Here is a 14930-nt window from a genome sequence, read left to right as displayed (position 1 = left end):
ACTTTTCTCAACTCGAGACATCACTGTAAAACAAACTAAAAAGCTCTCTCTGGCTAATCCCAAGTACTACTGTCGTAAATCATATAAACGGCCACATTCTTCCCAACTCTGCTGCATCCATGGTCTCACAATATAACACTTGAGGCCCCCACACTGAGAAATGAGAGTCTATTTCACCCTCCTTGAATCTAGCAAAATGACTGGCTTAGGCCAACAGGATACCATGCTTAAAAATACTTAAGCACTGGACTTGCTCTCTCTCGCTGCTGGGAACCCTGCAACTGCCACCATGTAATAAAGACCAAACTACCTTGCTGGGTGTGACAGACACTTGACCTGGGTACTCCAAGGCTAAGCAGACTTGAGCGAGGCCATCAAAGGTCATCTAGCTGCTAGCCTACCAACCAGCTGATGACCCGGAACAAGGCTGGTAGAGGTTAGCCAAGCCAGCTCAGACCAGAACTACCCAGCTGACCAACAGAATCATGATTCTATTGTTCATGGCCATGAACAAATCTTTGTTGTTTTAAGTCACTAAGTCTTAAGATATCAGTGAATTATATAACAAAAGCTAACAGCCACTAAAAATTTTTAACTGATACTGCCCATAATTTCAACGTTTTCTATAGTTATACATTTATTTTGAATTATCATCAATATTCTAGAATAAAATAGGATGCTAAATTACTCATGTTTTCAGGACGGGGTGTTCTGACTTCAGCAGGTTTCATCTACTTTAAAAGCTATTTAAATAGTAGAAACTATTCCAGGCTGTGACCCACTTCTTAAGTGACGGAGGAATAGTGAAAATTCCAAAGAAAAAGAGCTTAAAGAATGGCCTCACTGAATCATAACCACAACTAAATGACTAATACAGTCATGTGTTGGAATGGTCATCTTTATTTATAAAACCATCTTAGGGGAAGAAAAAAACCCAGTCAGTTAAGAATAATGTTGGTTTAGATTTCTTTTTCTTTTACTAAGATCCTACGTCTGGACAATAATCGTGCTTATTCCTTAGTCCTGCTAATACATTCGGAATTTTTAGTTACAGTGATGGCCTTTAGCAACTGTTAACTCAAACGTGAACAGATTAATTAGGTTTGGAGGGCTGAGTTATCTTGAAAGGGGTCAGACTATAAATTACCCAGTTAACTAGCTAATAGAAGAAATCAGAGGAATTCTGGCCACGTACTGTGGTCATACAACAGAGTTGGTGGCTGAAGCCCAACTGTCACACAGCTCTACCACTTAACAGCAAGAGGCAAGCGATTTAACATCTGAAGGTCTCTAACTCCATCTGGGAAAGGGCATAATAACGGCACCCGCCTTCACAGGGTCATGTGATTATGTCCATGTGATGCACATAGTATAGCGCCTGGCATGTGGGTGGACGGACAGACATACAACGAGCACTCTAGCACCATTATTGTTACCACCTGTGTTATCAAGTCCACTTCTTAAATACTTACTGGAAAGATGTATGATTTTCCATTAGGAAAAACTACCTCAGCAGCTTCAACCCTTAGGAAAAAAAAAAAAAAGAGAAAGCCAGAAATAAAACACTTAAAAAAAAAAGGCAGGGAGTTCTAGAAATGAACGTATGGCTCACAAGTCTCTCACGTGGCCTGTAACAGTAGCCTCAACACATTCAATCCATTCCCGTTCCAACACTGCCGCCTGGATCAATCCCCCTGCGTTCGCCGCCCCCCTGCTGTTGCTCCCCCCGTGGCTCCCATCTCTCCTGGGGCAGCGCACGCCTGACGTTTTCTTCTCGGTGCTGCAAAGCACGCTTCCCCTGGGGGCTCCCCGCCAACACGGACGCACACATTCCAGCCTTCACCAGGGTGCTGTGTTAGGCCACGAAAGCCGGCTACGCAACCGCTCCGGGGCGCATCAAGCTACAAAACCGGCACTGCCGCGCCATTTCAGGCGTGGGCTCTGCAGTGACGCAGCTATTCTGAATTATAACGAACACTTGAATGAACAACGATGCTGATACGCAGCAAGGGCCATTTAAATGGTGTCTAAGTCAACAACAGGCTCTGGAAAAAAATGCAGAGATCTTAGTGACACATAGAGGATGAATGCTTTGCTCTCATACGTGCTTCCCTACTTGTTTAGCTGTTCCTCAGCTGCCCCTCCATGTTTACACCCTCAAATCCAACGATCCTTAAACACAGCTTGAATTTCGTTGCCTCCACAAGGTCTGCCCAGGTGCCTCAGCTGGCAATAACCTGCCCTTACAGCCAGAACGTCACGGAAATTTATTTTAAAGTACTTATCACTTTCTATTTTATACATTTATGTTCGGATCTTAGCCCCCGCAAAGAGAGGATATATTCTAATCACCAGAGCCACGTTTTTCGTCTTTACGTCTAGCACAAGGCCTCACTGCTTTGCCTTCAGAACAACAGGCTGTCCATAAAGGTGTCAAATGAACTTACGTAAACGGATTCTCACAATATTCACTGAACATGGTGACAATAACATCGAGAACTATTTTTGCCTGCAAAAAAAAAAAAAAAAAAGGAAAAGACAAATGTTGTCATCTACAGATATATTCTCTCTTCACTCAGATGGAAGTGAAAATTTAATTTAGTCCTCAAACATCTAAAAATGAGACTTTATATATACATTCTAAAAAAGGGAGTGGAATAAGAGCTGGTGAGCTAAAGTGGGCCTAGCCGTACCTTCAGGTGGTCTGCATTTATTCAGTTCTCGGAGAGTTAACAATCCATGACTGAAACAAATCATCTACTTCCCCCGGCCCTCCCCCTTGGGTTCACCAAGTTCCAAGGGAGACAAACGGCTAAGTCTGGGGGTAAACCTCATCAGTGTCCTAGATCTCTGCAGCCAGGCGCCCGACTCCTGGCTCGACCACTCACTGGTAACCGGACTCTGGGCCAGTTCCTTACCATCTCTGTAGTTCTCCGTCTTCATCTGTTACATGGAGACAATAAAATTCCTACAGTCTCATCTGGTTATTATGAAGATTAAATGTTTTCATGTGAGAGCAATGCCTGGCACACTGCAAGGGCCATACAGATTTCTTAAAGTTTTTAACTGGAAAAATATTCTCAGAAAAAAATACAGTAAACTTATCGGGATATAGGCTTTGCTTTTACATACCCTTCACTGTTTAAATGTAAGATTTAGGAAAGCTACCTAAAGGTCTGTTAACATATGAATTCTTTTTAATTGGTAAACAGTGTAAGCCGTTATCACTCTAGGATTTCTGACGGCAAATATGGCCCATAAAAGTTATAAATGAAATACCTTACAGTGGTGTCCAATCCTGTTAAGATGTATTAGATGCCATTTATCTGCCCTATTTCTACAGGCCAGGCTTCTCCTGCCGTTCAAGCTTATCTTTCCCAATTTGCTTACCTGCCACCTCACCTTACGCCTTACTTAACCCGTGTAAAGAAATCGGGGGTGGGGGGTGTTTCATAGCAATCTAATATATGTATTTACTAAAAGTGACTGAACTAGTATTCTACATACTCTAGATATCATCACATGCACATGCCCTTTGTCATCTTGCTAAATAACGCTTCTTTATAGCCAGTTCATTTTTAAAAACTTATTACCAGGTACACAAGGCACCAAATTACTCGGCATTTAAATTAAGCCAACCAAAACAAACAAGTTATACAACACTTTATTCCATTTCTCAATTTTACAGTTAGGTATATGGCTAATTCTCCCACCAGAATGAGTTCCTTAAAGTCAAGAAACTTGTACCTCATTAAATTCACAGCACTGGAAAGACAGAAGTACTCATTAAAGGTTTGTTGATTAAATGAACACACCATTACCAAGTACAGAACATCTACAGTTTTCTAATTTTCTAAATTTCTGAAGTATGTTCCCATCTACGAAATCAACATTTTGTAGTTCAGGTCTTGGCCAGAAATAAAATCTGTCCTGTCCGACAGTATAAAAGTGGAATCTGTTTCACTTACCTTAGTAAAGTCCGTTCCTGTGCATTCAATAAATACATTTCGAGTATTTACAGTTATTTTGGAATGATTTCCTGCAACAAACACAAGGTAACAAAAACAATCAGTTTCAGAAATACGGGTGCACTAAAAAAGCTCTCCAACACAGGAATGACATTTTCAATTAGGACACGATAAAAACTGGTATCTCAGAGGTAAGGTGAAAATGCAACTTTTATTTTAAGCCCCCACTGCAAGCAGGTGCATCAAAACAGTAACCAGCTGTTACTAAGTGCATTCAGCCCACCAGCTGCTCTGCCGGCACCGGAAGAAGCCGTCTCCTCGCACCTTCGCCACAACCCTGTGCCGGAGCTGCAGGTAGAACGAACACTCAGAGCTTGAGCTCCTTGACCCTGATCCCAATCCATGAAGCAGCAAGGCTACGATATGGTCTCAGTCCAGCTACTCTGAAGCTCAGGTTCTGAATCACTGTAACAGCTCAAGTCTAAGACCTCAAGGACAAGAAACTCTTCTCATCATGAATCAACTAAACCTTCTCCCCTCCAAAAGGGTAACGTCTACGGCTTTGAGATCATTAAATTTTGTGAATACATTCAAGTTGCCTCATCAAACAAGCCCTCAGGACTGAGAAAAAGAGGGCCGAAATTCAGCTTAGAAGTTTTAACTATAAAATAGCAGGTTACTGATGAATGGATAAAGAAATTGTGGTTTATATACACAATGGAGTACTACGTGGCAATGAGAAAGAATGAAATAGGCCTTTTGTAGCAACGTGGATGGAACTGGAGAGTGTGATACTAAGTGAAATAAGCCATACAGAGAAGACAGATACTGTATGTTTTCACTCTTATGTGGATCCTGAGAAACTTAACAGAAACCCATGGGGGAGGGGGAAGGAAAAAAAAAAAAGAGATTAGAGTGGGAGAGAGCCAAAGCATAAGAGACTCTTAAAAACTGAGAACAAACTGAGGGTTGATGGGGGGTGGGAGGGAGGGGAGGGTGGGGGATGGGTATTGAGGAGGGCACCTTTTGGGATGAGCACTGGGTGTTGTATGGAAACCAATTTGACAATAAATTTTATATATTGGGGGAAAAAAAAGAAAAAAAACCAGCAGGTTAGACAGAATTTGAGCTTAACCAAGCAAATCACAGGCTAAAACCAAAATATCAACACCCTCTGGAAGAACAGGACAGAATCCAGAGACTGGCACCAGTAAGTACCTATGTACCGATATTTACACATTTAAACGTTATATACTGGGGGACCCTGGGGGGGCTCAGTCAGTTGAGTGTCTGACTTCAGCTCATGTCAGGACCTCGCAGTTCCTGGGTTTGAGCCCTGAGTGGGGCTCCACACTGATAGCCTGCTGGCGATTCTCTCTCTCTCTCCCTCTCTCTCTGCCCCTCCCCCACTCATGCTCCATCTGTCTCTCTCTCTCAAAAATAAATTAACGCTAAAAAAAAAATTAAATTAAAGGGGCGCCTGGGTGGCTCAGTCGATTGAGCATCCGACTTCTGCTCAGGTCATGGTCTCACGGTACATGAGTTTGAACCCGGCACGGGGCTCACTGCTGTCCGTGCATAGCCCGCTTCAGATCCTCTGTCTGTCTGTCTCTCTGCCCTTCTCATGCTATCAAAAAATAAACGTTAAAAAAATTTTGTTTTGTTATATAAAAACACAAAACGTTTATTAAATAAAAACCATTACAATAAAATCTACAAAATTCTGAGATTCCAGATGAAGATTTGATTTGATTCAGCCAAGTCTAAAGTTCAATTCTACAGAAATATTGAAGGATAAAACAGAAAAAAACCCAAAAAACAGAAAACAAACAAAAAACCCTGAGGCTCAAGAAACAACTCACCATTGATGATAGGAGGCATTGAAAGGACGACACCGTTGCTATCATAGATAACTGGGAACAGGGGTTTATTTTCAATGATATGTAAGTAATGTTTAAGGTGGTTGTCAGTCTGAAAAAAAGGAAGCCAAATTGTGAATTAGTTTACACACCTATCTAGCACAGAAAAATAATAAAACGGTCCCAAATGAGAGAAAGTTCTAGATTTGATGTGCTAATATAAATAGCTCAATAGCCTCGTATACCTCCTCTCCAACAGAAGAGAGATGAGAACACAGCCTGGTCATTTTTCAAGACTAAAAACAGATTTGCAAGCCTGAATGGTCTCAAGCAAAACACAAACCATCACAAAACTACCTCAACAGGAAGGAAATCACTGGCCAATCAGGCCAAGGATAAGAGCTGCTTTTTCTGAATGATACCTACTACTTTTATTTTTCAAATGCCATTTAAAGTGACTACTAAATGATTTTAACCCCTGGAACCTAAAATGCTAAACAGTAGGAGGTAGATACATTGTAATATTGTTTCTCACAAAAAACTAGCTGAATCTTACTCTTCATATTCTCATGAGGTTTAATTATACCTGGACAGGAATATCACAATGTGGCATATTCCGCTGCATTGGTTCTCAATTCTAGCTGTAGATTAAAATCACCAAGAGGTTAAAAAAAGGAACAAAAGGGGCGCCTGGGTGGTGCAGTCGGTTAGGCGTCCGACTTCAGCCAGGTCACGATCTCGCGGTCTGTGGGTTCGAGCCCCGCGTCGGGCTCTGGGCTGACGGCTCAGAGCCTGGAGCCTGCTTCCGATTCTGTGTCTCCCTCTCTCTCTGCCCCTCCCCCGTTCATGCTCTGTCTCTCTCTGTCCCAAAAAAAAAAAAAAAAAAAAAGGAACAAAAATATGCCCAGGCCACACTCTAGATCAAAGGAATCAGTAGCTCGTGGATGGAGCTAAGACAGTTTTTTAAAAGGACTCATTTAAAATAATTTTTTAAAATAAAAATTAAAAGTAGTCATTTACATCTCCCTATTCCAAGACCAGACATTAAAGGAATTTTCTTGATTTATGGAGAGCTATTGCATAAGATAAAAAAAAAATCTACCTTGTATATGTTCATCAATTCACAGGCTGTATAGTCCTTGGTCTTATTTAGAGGCTTGAATTTGATATCTGAAGGTCGCTTTGCAGTATAAGTAAAAGGGCCTGACAAAGTGTCCAAATCATGGGTACCAATAGCAACCAAGGCTCTTTTCCTAAATGTCGAGAGAAAAGAGGGAGAGGACAGACAAAACAAGTTCTAATAGTCCAAAGCAGATATTCGGGAGCTAACAGACGTTTTAACAAAACGATTTTTGACACTTCCCTAAAATAGCCTGTTATTACAAGGCAAATTTAGAAGAGAATAATGAACAAATTCTCACAGCCATCCAAAGTAATGAGAAATTCTAAAGCTACTTAAAACACATTATTTCAGGAGCCAGAATAGACTCCTTGCTGCAGTGCTCTCCTAAGTACTGTGTTAACTAGGACATTAGTAAACACTCCCTTTTTCTTTTAACTCCTCTTTGGGTCTTCAAGTGAACAAATGTTTTATTAGAATAAACTACCAAACTGCCGTGTTTTTTGGTTTTTCTATATTTTCTTTAATTTTCTGTCACAAAGCTGTATGACTTCAATAAGGGAAAAAATTAAAGAACTGTGAATTACATTTAAAATTTAATGTGCAAGGGAAGTTCAGAAGGTATTAATTTCATTTGTTCTACAGTTTATGTGCAAAGGACTTAAGGAAATTTTAGGAATTTATAGCAAGTTAAGATTAGGAGAGAAAGAAATAGGAATATAAAACAGAGCCAGGAACAATATTAATACTAATTTAGAATCTAAAGGCCTACAGTCTTAGCACACAGTGTCACAAATTTAGCTCTAAGCTTTCTGAAAGACAATTCAAAAAGAAACTTGGTCAAAATGTATGCCATTCTTAAGACTTCTTAAAATTAGTTTTAGAGGGAAATACAAATATATTTCAGTATTCATGTATAAGTGCATATACACACCAGATAAAATGCATTGGCAATCAAGGATTTTATGAAGGTCCACATTATATGACCTGTGAAATAGTTTTCAAAAGTTGTAAGAAATAAATCTTGGTCACCCTTCAAGACAGGTAACAAGAAATTTAAGAAATAAAACTGATAACAAGCACAAAGAAGTGTTACTTTACTCTGAGTTATGTGCTTGCGGAAGATAGTAACTCCAGACATATGGGTTGTAATACACAGTTCCATAAGTTTAGATACATTAACTCAAAGCCATGTGTAAGAAGGTCCGTGTGTGTGTGTTTTTTTAAGATAGTAATGATTCCTTAATCCTAAGAGTATCCCCACAAAAGGTCACTAAATTTTGATTTCAAACCCATCACAAAAAAATAAATTCCATATGAATCAAAGAGCTATGCATTTGGAAAAACAAGAGATAAACACACATACACTCATAGAAGGAACTACAAAAATTATTCAAAAGAAAATACAGGACAATGTGTAAAACTGGAGTAGGACACCCCTTAAGACACAAAATATATCCCAGATATATGAAAATATGCAAACTAAAAAGAAGTTAGAAATCAAGATTTCCCTATCATACTGGCAAAAATTGTAAAGTCTTGCCCTGAAAAAGCAGGGGAGAGCTGAAAGAACAGAGTGGGAAATTCAGTGGTTGCCAACTGCAGAGGTCTCGCCTAGCTAAGTGTTTTGAATCTGAGTCTAAGTATTCAAAAGTCTTTGCTGGCAAGACAAAATCACTCCTCAGAGAAAATCAAGAACCTTACCCATAACATAACATTCGATGTGCAATCAAAAGACAGGGAAATGGGACTCCTACTCTAGACAAAAAACCAGTCTGTAAAAACCAATGCTAAGATGACCCAGACTGTCAAATCACCATGCAAATTTTAAAGCTCCTACCATAAAAAATGTTCAAGAATTACGGGGAAAATATACACATAAGGAGCAGAAAAGGAAATAACAGCAAAAAAAATTAAAAAAAAAAAGAAAGAAACACTTAAGAAGAAGCCAAGAGGGGGCACCTGGGTGGCTCAGTGGGTTGAGCATCTGACTTCGGCTCGGATCATGATCCCATGGTCAGTGAGTTAGAGCCCCACTTAGGGCTCTGCTGTTAGCTCGGAGCCTAGGGCCTGCTTTGGATTCTGTCTCCCTCTCTCTCCGCCCCTCCCCTGCTTGTACACTGTTTCTCTCTCAAAAATAAAAAAGAAAAATAGTTTGTTTTTGTTTAAGAAACCAAATGGATTCTAGAGATGAAAAAGGTAAAAATTCACTGGACACTTCCGGCCAAGACGGAATAACAGACTAGATTTACACTCTTGCCTGAAACCACAAAAGGGGCAAAATACAGGAAACTGTTTCATGGGTGGCCCTGGACATGAGGCAGTGAAGGCAATCCCTGACAGACAGCAAATCAATGAAGGGAGCCCCACGACTGCCCGGCTTACTGCCTCGAGGGGTTTCCACGCTGTAAGGCAGGGAAGGGGGACAGGGTTGGAGATCAGCAGACTCCTGAGTTGAAGAGACGTAACGGGGAGTCTGGGGAGACCAAGACTGCTGGAGTTGACCGGAAACAGTACTGAAGTGGACAGCGCTATCAGAATCCTGCACATCTGCAGAGGAACCCCCTCAAGGGTTCCGCTGAGTACTGATCAGCGCACACACGTGAGGAAGTTACTCGAGGACAGAGAAAGAACTATCAGAAGAACAGTGTCCGTGCAGACTGAAAACCTGTTTCCTGTGGGAAGGGATCAAGTAGACAGAAAGGTCTTGCCTCGGGATTAGCAGTTTGCCCTACACAGAACCTAATCAAAGAGGGGAAAAGTCAATAAAACCAAAAGCTGGGTTTTTTAGATCAATACGATCGATCCTCCAGCCACAGTGATCAAGGGAACAGACAGGAATGAAAAGGTGATGTCACTACAGACATTAAGAGGGGCACCTGGGAGGCTCAGGCGGTTAAGCTACTCTGGATTTCCCCTCAGGTCATGATCTCATTATTTGTGAGATCAGCCCCGCCTCAGATCAAGCCCCATCTTGGCTTGGTCTGTTCTCTCTCCCCCGTCTGCCCCTCCTCCACACACACTCTCTCTCTCTCTAAGAAAACATCGTGAACCACTTTTTGCCAATACATTTGATAATGTAAATGAAATGAGTGTATTTCTTGAAAAAAAGTTTCCAAAGCCCATGCAGGAGGTTAATTAAGATTTACTGACAGGTAAGGACACTGGCACACCAGAGTATCAGGATGTAGTTTGTTTCTCCCGGTAGAAAAAGCTCATGATTCCCAGAAATACCATATAAACAGAGGTTAAAGCTGAATTAAGTGAGGAAATGCCTTCCAATTTAGTTAAAAATAGATTCTTCAAATAAAGTATGTCCAGAACATATAATCGGGCTCAACCACTTACTAGCTATACCTATGCTGGTCAGAAATCTCTTGTTTTGTTCATTTGAGATATTTAAATTCTTATTGCTTTGCTTAATAATGACGTTAACAAGCTAACACACAGACTATTTTTACAGCAGAACTGGGAATATTTAGAAACTGAAAAAGTTTCTTTTACCACATAAACAAAGATGTTTCTGGAAATAGAGACCTACTGATGTTTTATTTTTAAAACATTTCATCCCAGAAGAAAACATCCAGGGTCCCCTCCACCCCTTCCCCATCGCTTACACAAAAGCCTCTTCTAGTCTCCAGTTTACCAAACTGCAATTAGCACAATTAATAAATTCTTCTATTTTTATTCAAGACATCTCTAACTGTTAATCATACCTTTTGATCAGCATGAGATATGCTGATACATTTCAGGACCAATACAAAAAAACCTTGCTATGTTAGCTAAAGCTTGATTTTATCCATAAACATATCATTTACTTCCATTAGGATTTTTTAAATGCTGAAGTTAGTTCAAAGACTCCCACTGTTACCCTCCTTGACCTTTAGGAGTTCAGGAATTATACAGGTTTGAAGATCACTGCGCTAAAGGAGCATATGGGAAATGATGAATAGAAATGTCCAATAAGTAAGAAAATTCAGTTACTTAGAAGTCTCAAGTTTCATCTGTCAAATTTATAATTATACTCAAGAAGAGACATCAAGCCAAAATTTTTCCACTTTAAAATGACAGGTCATACTTCAAATTACCACCATTTAACATTTAGTAGTATGATGCACTACTAAGAATTTGAACCAAACGACAATAACACAAACATAAAAACCAAGGAAATCTCTAGGACTAGATATTTCTTCTCCATATAGTTTTCCCAATAGAGCTCTTGTTTCTCCATCTATGCACTGTTTATAAGCAGTAACAAATAGCTGTCTGGTAAAATTTAAACTGATTGCAATTTAGCTAAGCAAATTTAAACTTGTTACTCTCACAGATTAATTTAGAAACGCTTTGAAAAAATCTGCAGAAGAAGAAAGGAAGGAGGGAGGGAAGGGGGGTAGAGAGAGAGAAAGAGAGAGAAAAGGGTAAAAAGGAAAAAGAGGGGGGAAGGGACAGAGGAAGGTAAGGAGGACAGAAGATGCAACGACAAACCTGCAAATGTTCTGATGTAGTTTCTCCTGAAGTTCAATGAAGCTGTCGTATCGATCTTTAGTGAACTTGATATTCTGGAGAACCGCAGCCACAGCATAAGGGCGTATTCTTGCTGTCTGCAGTGCATCAGGCCGTTAGATAGAGTCCAGACTAGGGCCTTTCTTTGTAATAACGTCTTGTAAAACAAAGTTATCTGCACTCTTGATAGTATCACAAATTCGCAAACACGTATAACATGTATATTCATATATTCATTCAATCCGAGATAGAGTGGTGACAAGAGACAAAGTCATCATTCTCATGGAATTTACATGTCAGCAAAATTTCTGAAAATTTACTAAATAACTGAGAAAAAACTAGTGTTTTTAAGTAGTTTTCTCATAGTTGATGTTTTTACCAAGGTGATGTCCCCTCAAAGTTTCTGTAAATTTTATTAATGTATCACAACTTAAACAATTATATCTCAAAGTACTTTAAATAAACACATGGGTGTTATTTTTCAAAATTATTGAGGAAAACTGATGCTTTGCTGTTACTGACAAATGAAAGGGAACAAACTGACAGTTTTTAAGAGCTAGAGGCTAAATATACGTCCATTTTTAGCAAATGATCAAAGAAAATTATATTTGGCAGAGGGTCAGCTTTGTTTCATTTTCCTCCCCACCTTATAAATATATACACCAAGGAAATTTTTTAAGAAGGAAAATAAGAATTTATCTTTATTACCTCCTCTGTGATGATCAATTTCTGGATTTCTCCATTAGGTGTTACCCGTTTATACACTGGAGCCTTTATCCTAAAAGGCAATTAAAACAAACTTGCCCATTTTTCACCAAACCATTTCATCAGCTGTAGTCTGTGTAAAAGTATATAAAATGAATAGATCTAGGACAACTGGCTGAAGTTAAAGAAAATCAAATTTAGGCTGAATAGCAAAACAAAAATCAAACTTTCTAACATTTAAAGTGGTCCAAAAATGGTATAGGATGCCCTAGATATAGGGGAGCCCTACTAATGCAGGATCAGCAGAGGCTAGAAAACACTAAGCAGCCATGGGGGGGGGGGGGGAAGGGGGGGCATTTACATCAGCTGAAGAACTAGATTCAATAACCTTTAAGCTTTATTCCAACCATGAGATTCTGAACCTCTAGGAAAAATAGGGTTTATTAAAAATACAGATTGCTGGGGCCCCTGGGTGGCTCAGTCAGTTAACCGTCTGACTTGGGCTCAGGTCGTGATCTCACAGTCCGTGAGTCTGAGCCCCGTATCAGGCTGTCTGCTGTCAGCACCTCTCCCACTTCGGATCCTCTGTTTACCTCTCTGACCCTCCTCCACACATTCTCTCTCTCAAAAATAAACAAACATTGAAAAAAAAAATGTTTAAAAAAAAAATTGCCTGGGGAGCCTAGGTGGCTCTGTCGGTTGAGCATCCAACTCTGGGTTTCAGCTCAGGTCATGATCTCATGGTTCATGAGTTCAAGCCCCACATCAGGCTCCACACTGACAGCAGGGAGCCTGCTTAGAGTTCTCTCTCTCTCTCTCTCTCTCTCTCTCTCTCTCTGCCCCTTCCCCGGTTGTGCTCACTTGCACACACTATAGCTCTGCCAAAATAAACAAACAAACTTTAAAAAAAATACAGATTGCCTGGTTCCATCTGGATGTACTGAATCAGGATATTCAAGGAAAGGCCTGGTAAATGGTATATTTTGAAGGCACAGTGCAGGTAATTCTTATAAGAGATTGGGGACTACTGTTTTAATCAGTACTTCTCAAACCTTAAGCGCTTATAGTCAAGTGGGGAATTTGTTAAACCACAGAGTGATTCAACAGGTCTTGAGGACAGGCTGAGATTCTGCAGTTCTAACAACTCTCAGGTGAGAGAGAGTACGCTGGTCCACAGACCACACTCTGAGCAGCAAGTCACTCTCCTAATTTTGTCTGATCATAAGTATCACATGAGGTGCCTGCTAAGAGTAGAAAATTCTAATCAAGCAGATTTGGAAAATGCACTCTAAGGGATCATCCCTGATCCTAAAATAAGAGGATCTGTCATGCAGAGAGAATGAATGGAGTCACCCTCCAAATTTTAACCATCTAAACCAAATGCCTCATCATCACCCTTTCACCCACACCCATCAGTCATCTGAAACCTCACAGTTGTAGAATCTAGCCCACTGGCCAGAGGCTCTTATTCTTTTGCAGCTAACCAAATAATACATACGTAATCAAAACCAAAAATAATTATTTTTGATAGCTGTTACTGTTTCACCTCTTTTTCACTTTATATATTCATTACTTTCTGTATTCATTACATGAGTAGTTGGAAGGGGACTTTAAAAACATCCATTCTGGGGCGCCTGGGTGACTCGGTCGGTTGAGCGTCCGACTTCGGCTCAGGTCGTGATCTCACGGTCCGTGAGTTCGAGCCCCGCGTCGGGCTCTGTGCTGACAGCTCGGAGCCTGGAGCCTGTTTCGGATTCTGTGTCTCCCTCTCTCTCTCTGCCCCTCCCCTCTTCATGCTCTGTCTCTCTCGGTCTCTCAGAAATAAAGAAACGTTAAAAAAAAAAATTAAAAAAAAAAATCCATTCTAAACTAGGAGACTAAAATCAGAGAGGCCAATTAACTTGCCCACGGTCAGACAGCCATCACAAGACTTTCAGTTTTCCAGTTAGGAAGCTCCACTCCTGAGTCTTCTTAGAGTTCTCAAGCAAACAGCGTATCGAGGTTGGACACCTCTACTTTCCTCCCAACATCTACTTCAACTGGATTACTGAGGAAATTCACATGAACCCACTAAAAATTTTAAGAAACCATAAAATCATTAACCACTCCAGTTTTAAATATGTTCCCACAATAAAAGGCTAGGACTCAATATGCAAATTTTCAGATGGCTATAATCTGCATGAATCTTACTCTCCAAGCCTCTCTCTATGCAGCCCCAATGCTGTGTACCTGTCCTGCAAGTCTTTTTCTGAAGACTTAAGGTTGCTGATAATGCAGGCAAAAGAAACCTAACTTAGCAAAGTATTTACTAAATATTTTCTTACCTTTCTTTGAAGACTTGAAGTCCTCGAACCAATCCTTCCAAACAAAGAAGATCATATCTATTGGCAGGGACATCAATTTTGTAAAGAACAACATCAGAGGCTCCCTCCGCCTTTTCATTACCTTGTTCCTTACTTATGATTTCTTTCTCAGAAGTCTAAAACAAGCCCCAAAAAATAAAGTGAAATAAATGTTAACTCTTCTGAAAAAGTAGTAATCAGTGCTATAAAGTAGTAACGACATTATACATGTTCTTTTCGGCAGTAAAATGTGTTTATTATATTTGCAACAAAAATAAAAGTATTAAGTGTTACAATCACAGCACCAGAAAATACTCCAATTTTTGCTGAGTTCTGACATCTAGCATCCTCAGTCATTCCAGAACAGCACTAATTCATCTGAAGCAAGGGTCAGCAAACTATGGCCCACTGGCCATTATCATGCCTGCCACCT

At 40.1% G+C, this 14930-nt stretch overlaps 1 protein-coding gene across 2 annotated transcripts in view; it reads right to left on the bottom strand.

The window, feature by feature from the left end:
* Nucleotides 1–14930, bottom strand: part of FARSB (phenylalanyl-tRNA synthetase subunit beta) — a 72225-nt gene that overhangs the window by 47946 nt on the left and 9349 nt on the right. For both annotated transcript variants that reach the window (XM_049615838.1, XM_049615839.1), the window contains exons 3-10: nucleotides 14480–14634; nucleotides 12159–12228; nucleotides 11433–11548; nucleotides 6930–7080; nucleotides 5831–5939; nucleotides 3969–4039; nucleotides 2448–2509; nucleotides 1473–1524 (exon numbers count right to left, since the gene is read on the bottom strand). In XM_049615838.1, coding sequence (XP_049471795.1) covers nucleotides 1473–1524; nucleotides 2448–2509; nucleotides 3969–4039; nucleotides 5831–5939; nucleotides 6930–7080; nucleotides 11433–11548; nucleotides 12159–12228; nucleotides 14480–14634 — 786 coding nt within the window. The remainder of the gene's footprint in view (nucleotides 1–1472; nucleotides 1525–2447; nucleotides 2510–3968; nucleotides 4040–5830; nucleotides 5940–6929; nucleotides 7081–11432; nucleotides 11549–12158; nucleotides 12229–14479; nucleotides 14635–14930) is intronic.

The sequence above is a fragment of the Panthera uncia genome, assembly GCF_023721935.1.
Source record: "Panthera uncia isolate 11264 chromosome C1 unlocalized genomic scaffold, Puncia_PCG_1.0 HiC_scaffold_3, whole genome shotgun sequence".
NCBI lineage: Eukaryota > Metazoa > Chordata > Mammalia > Carnivora > Felidae > Panthera > Panthera uncia.
Note: the sequence above shows the minus strand (reverse complement) of the source record. Positions and strands in the feature narration are given on the sequence as shown.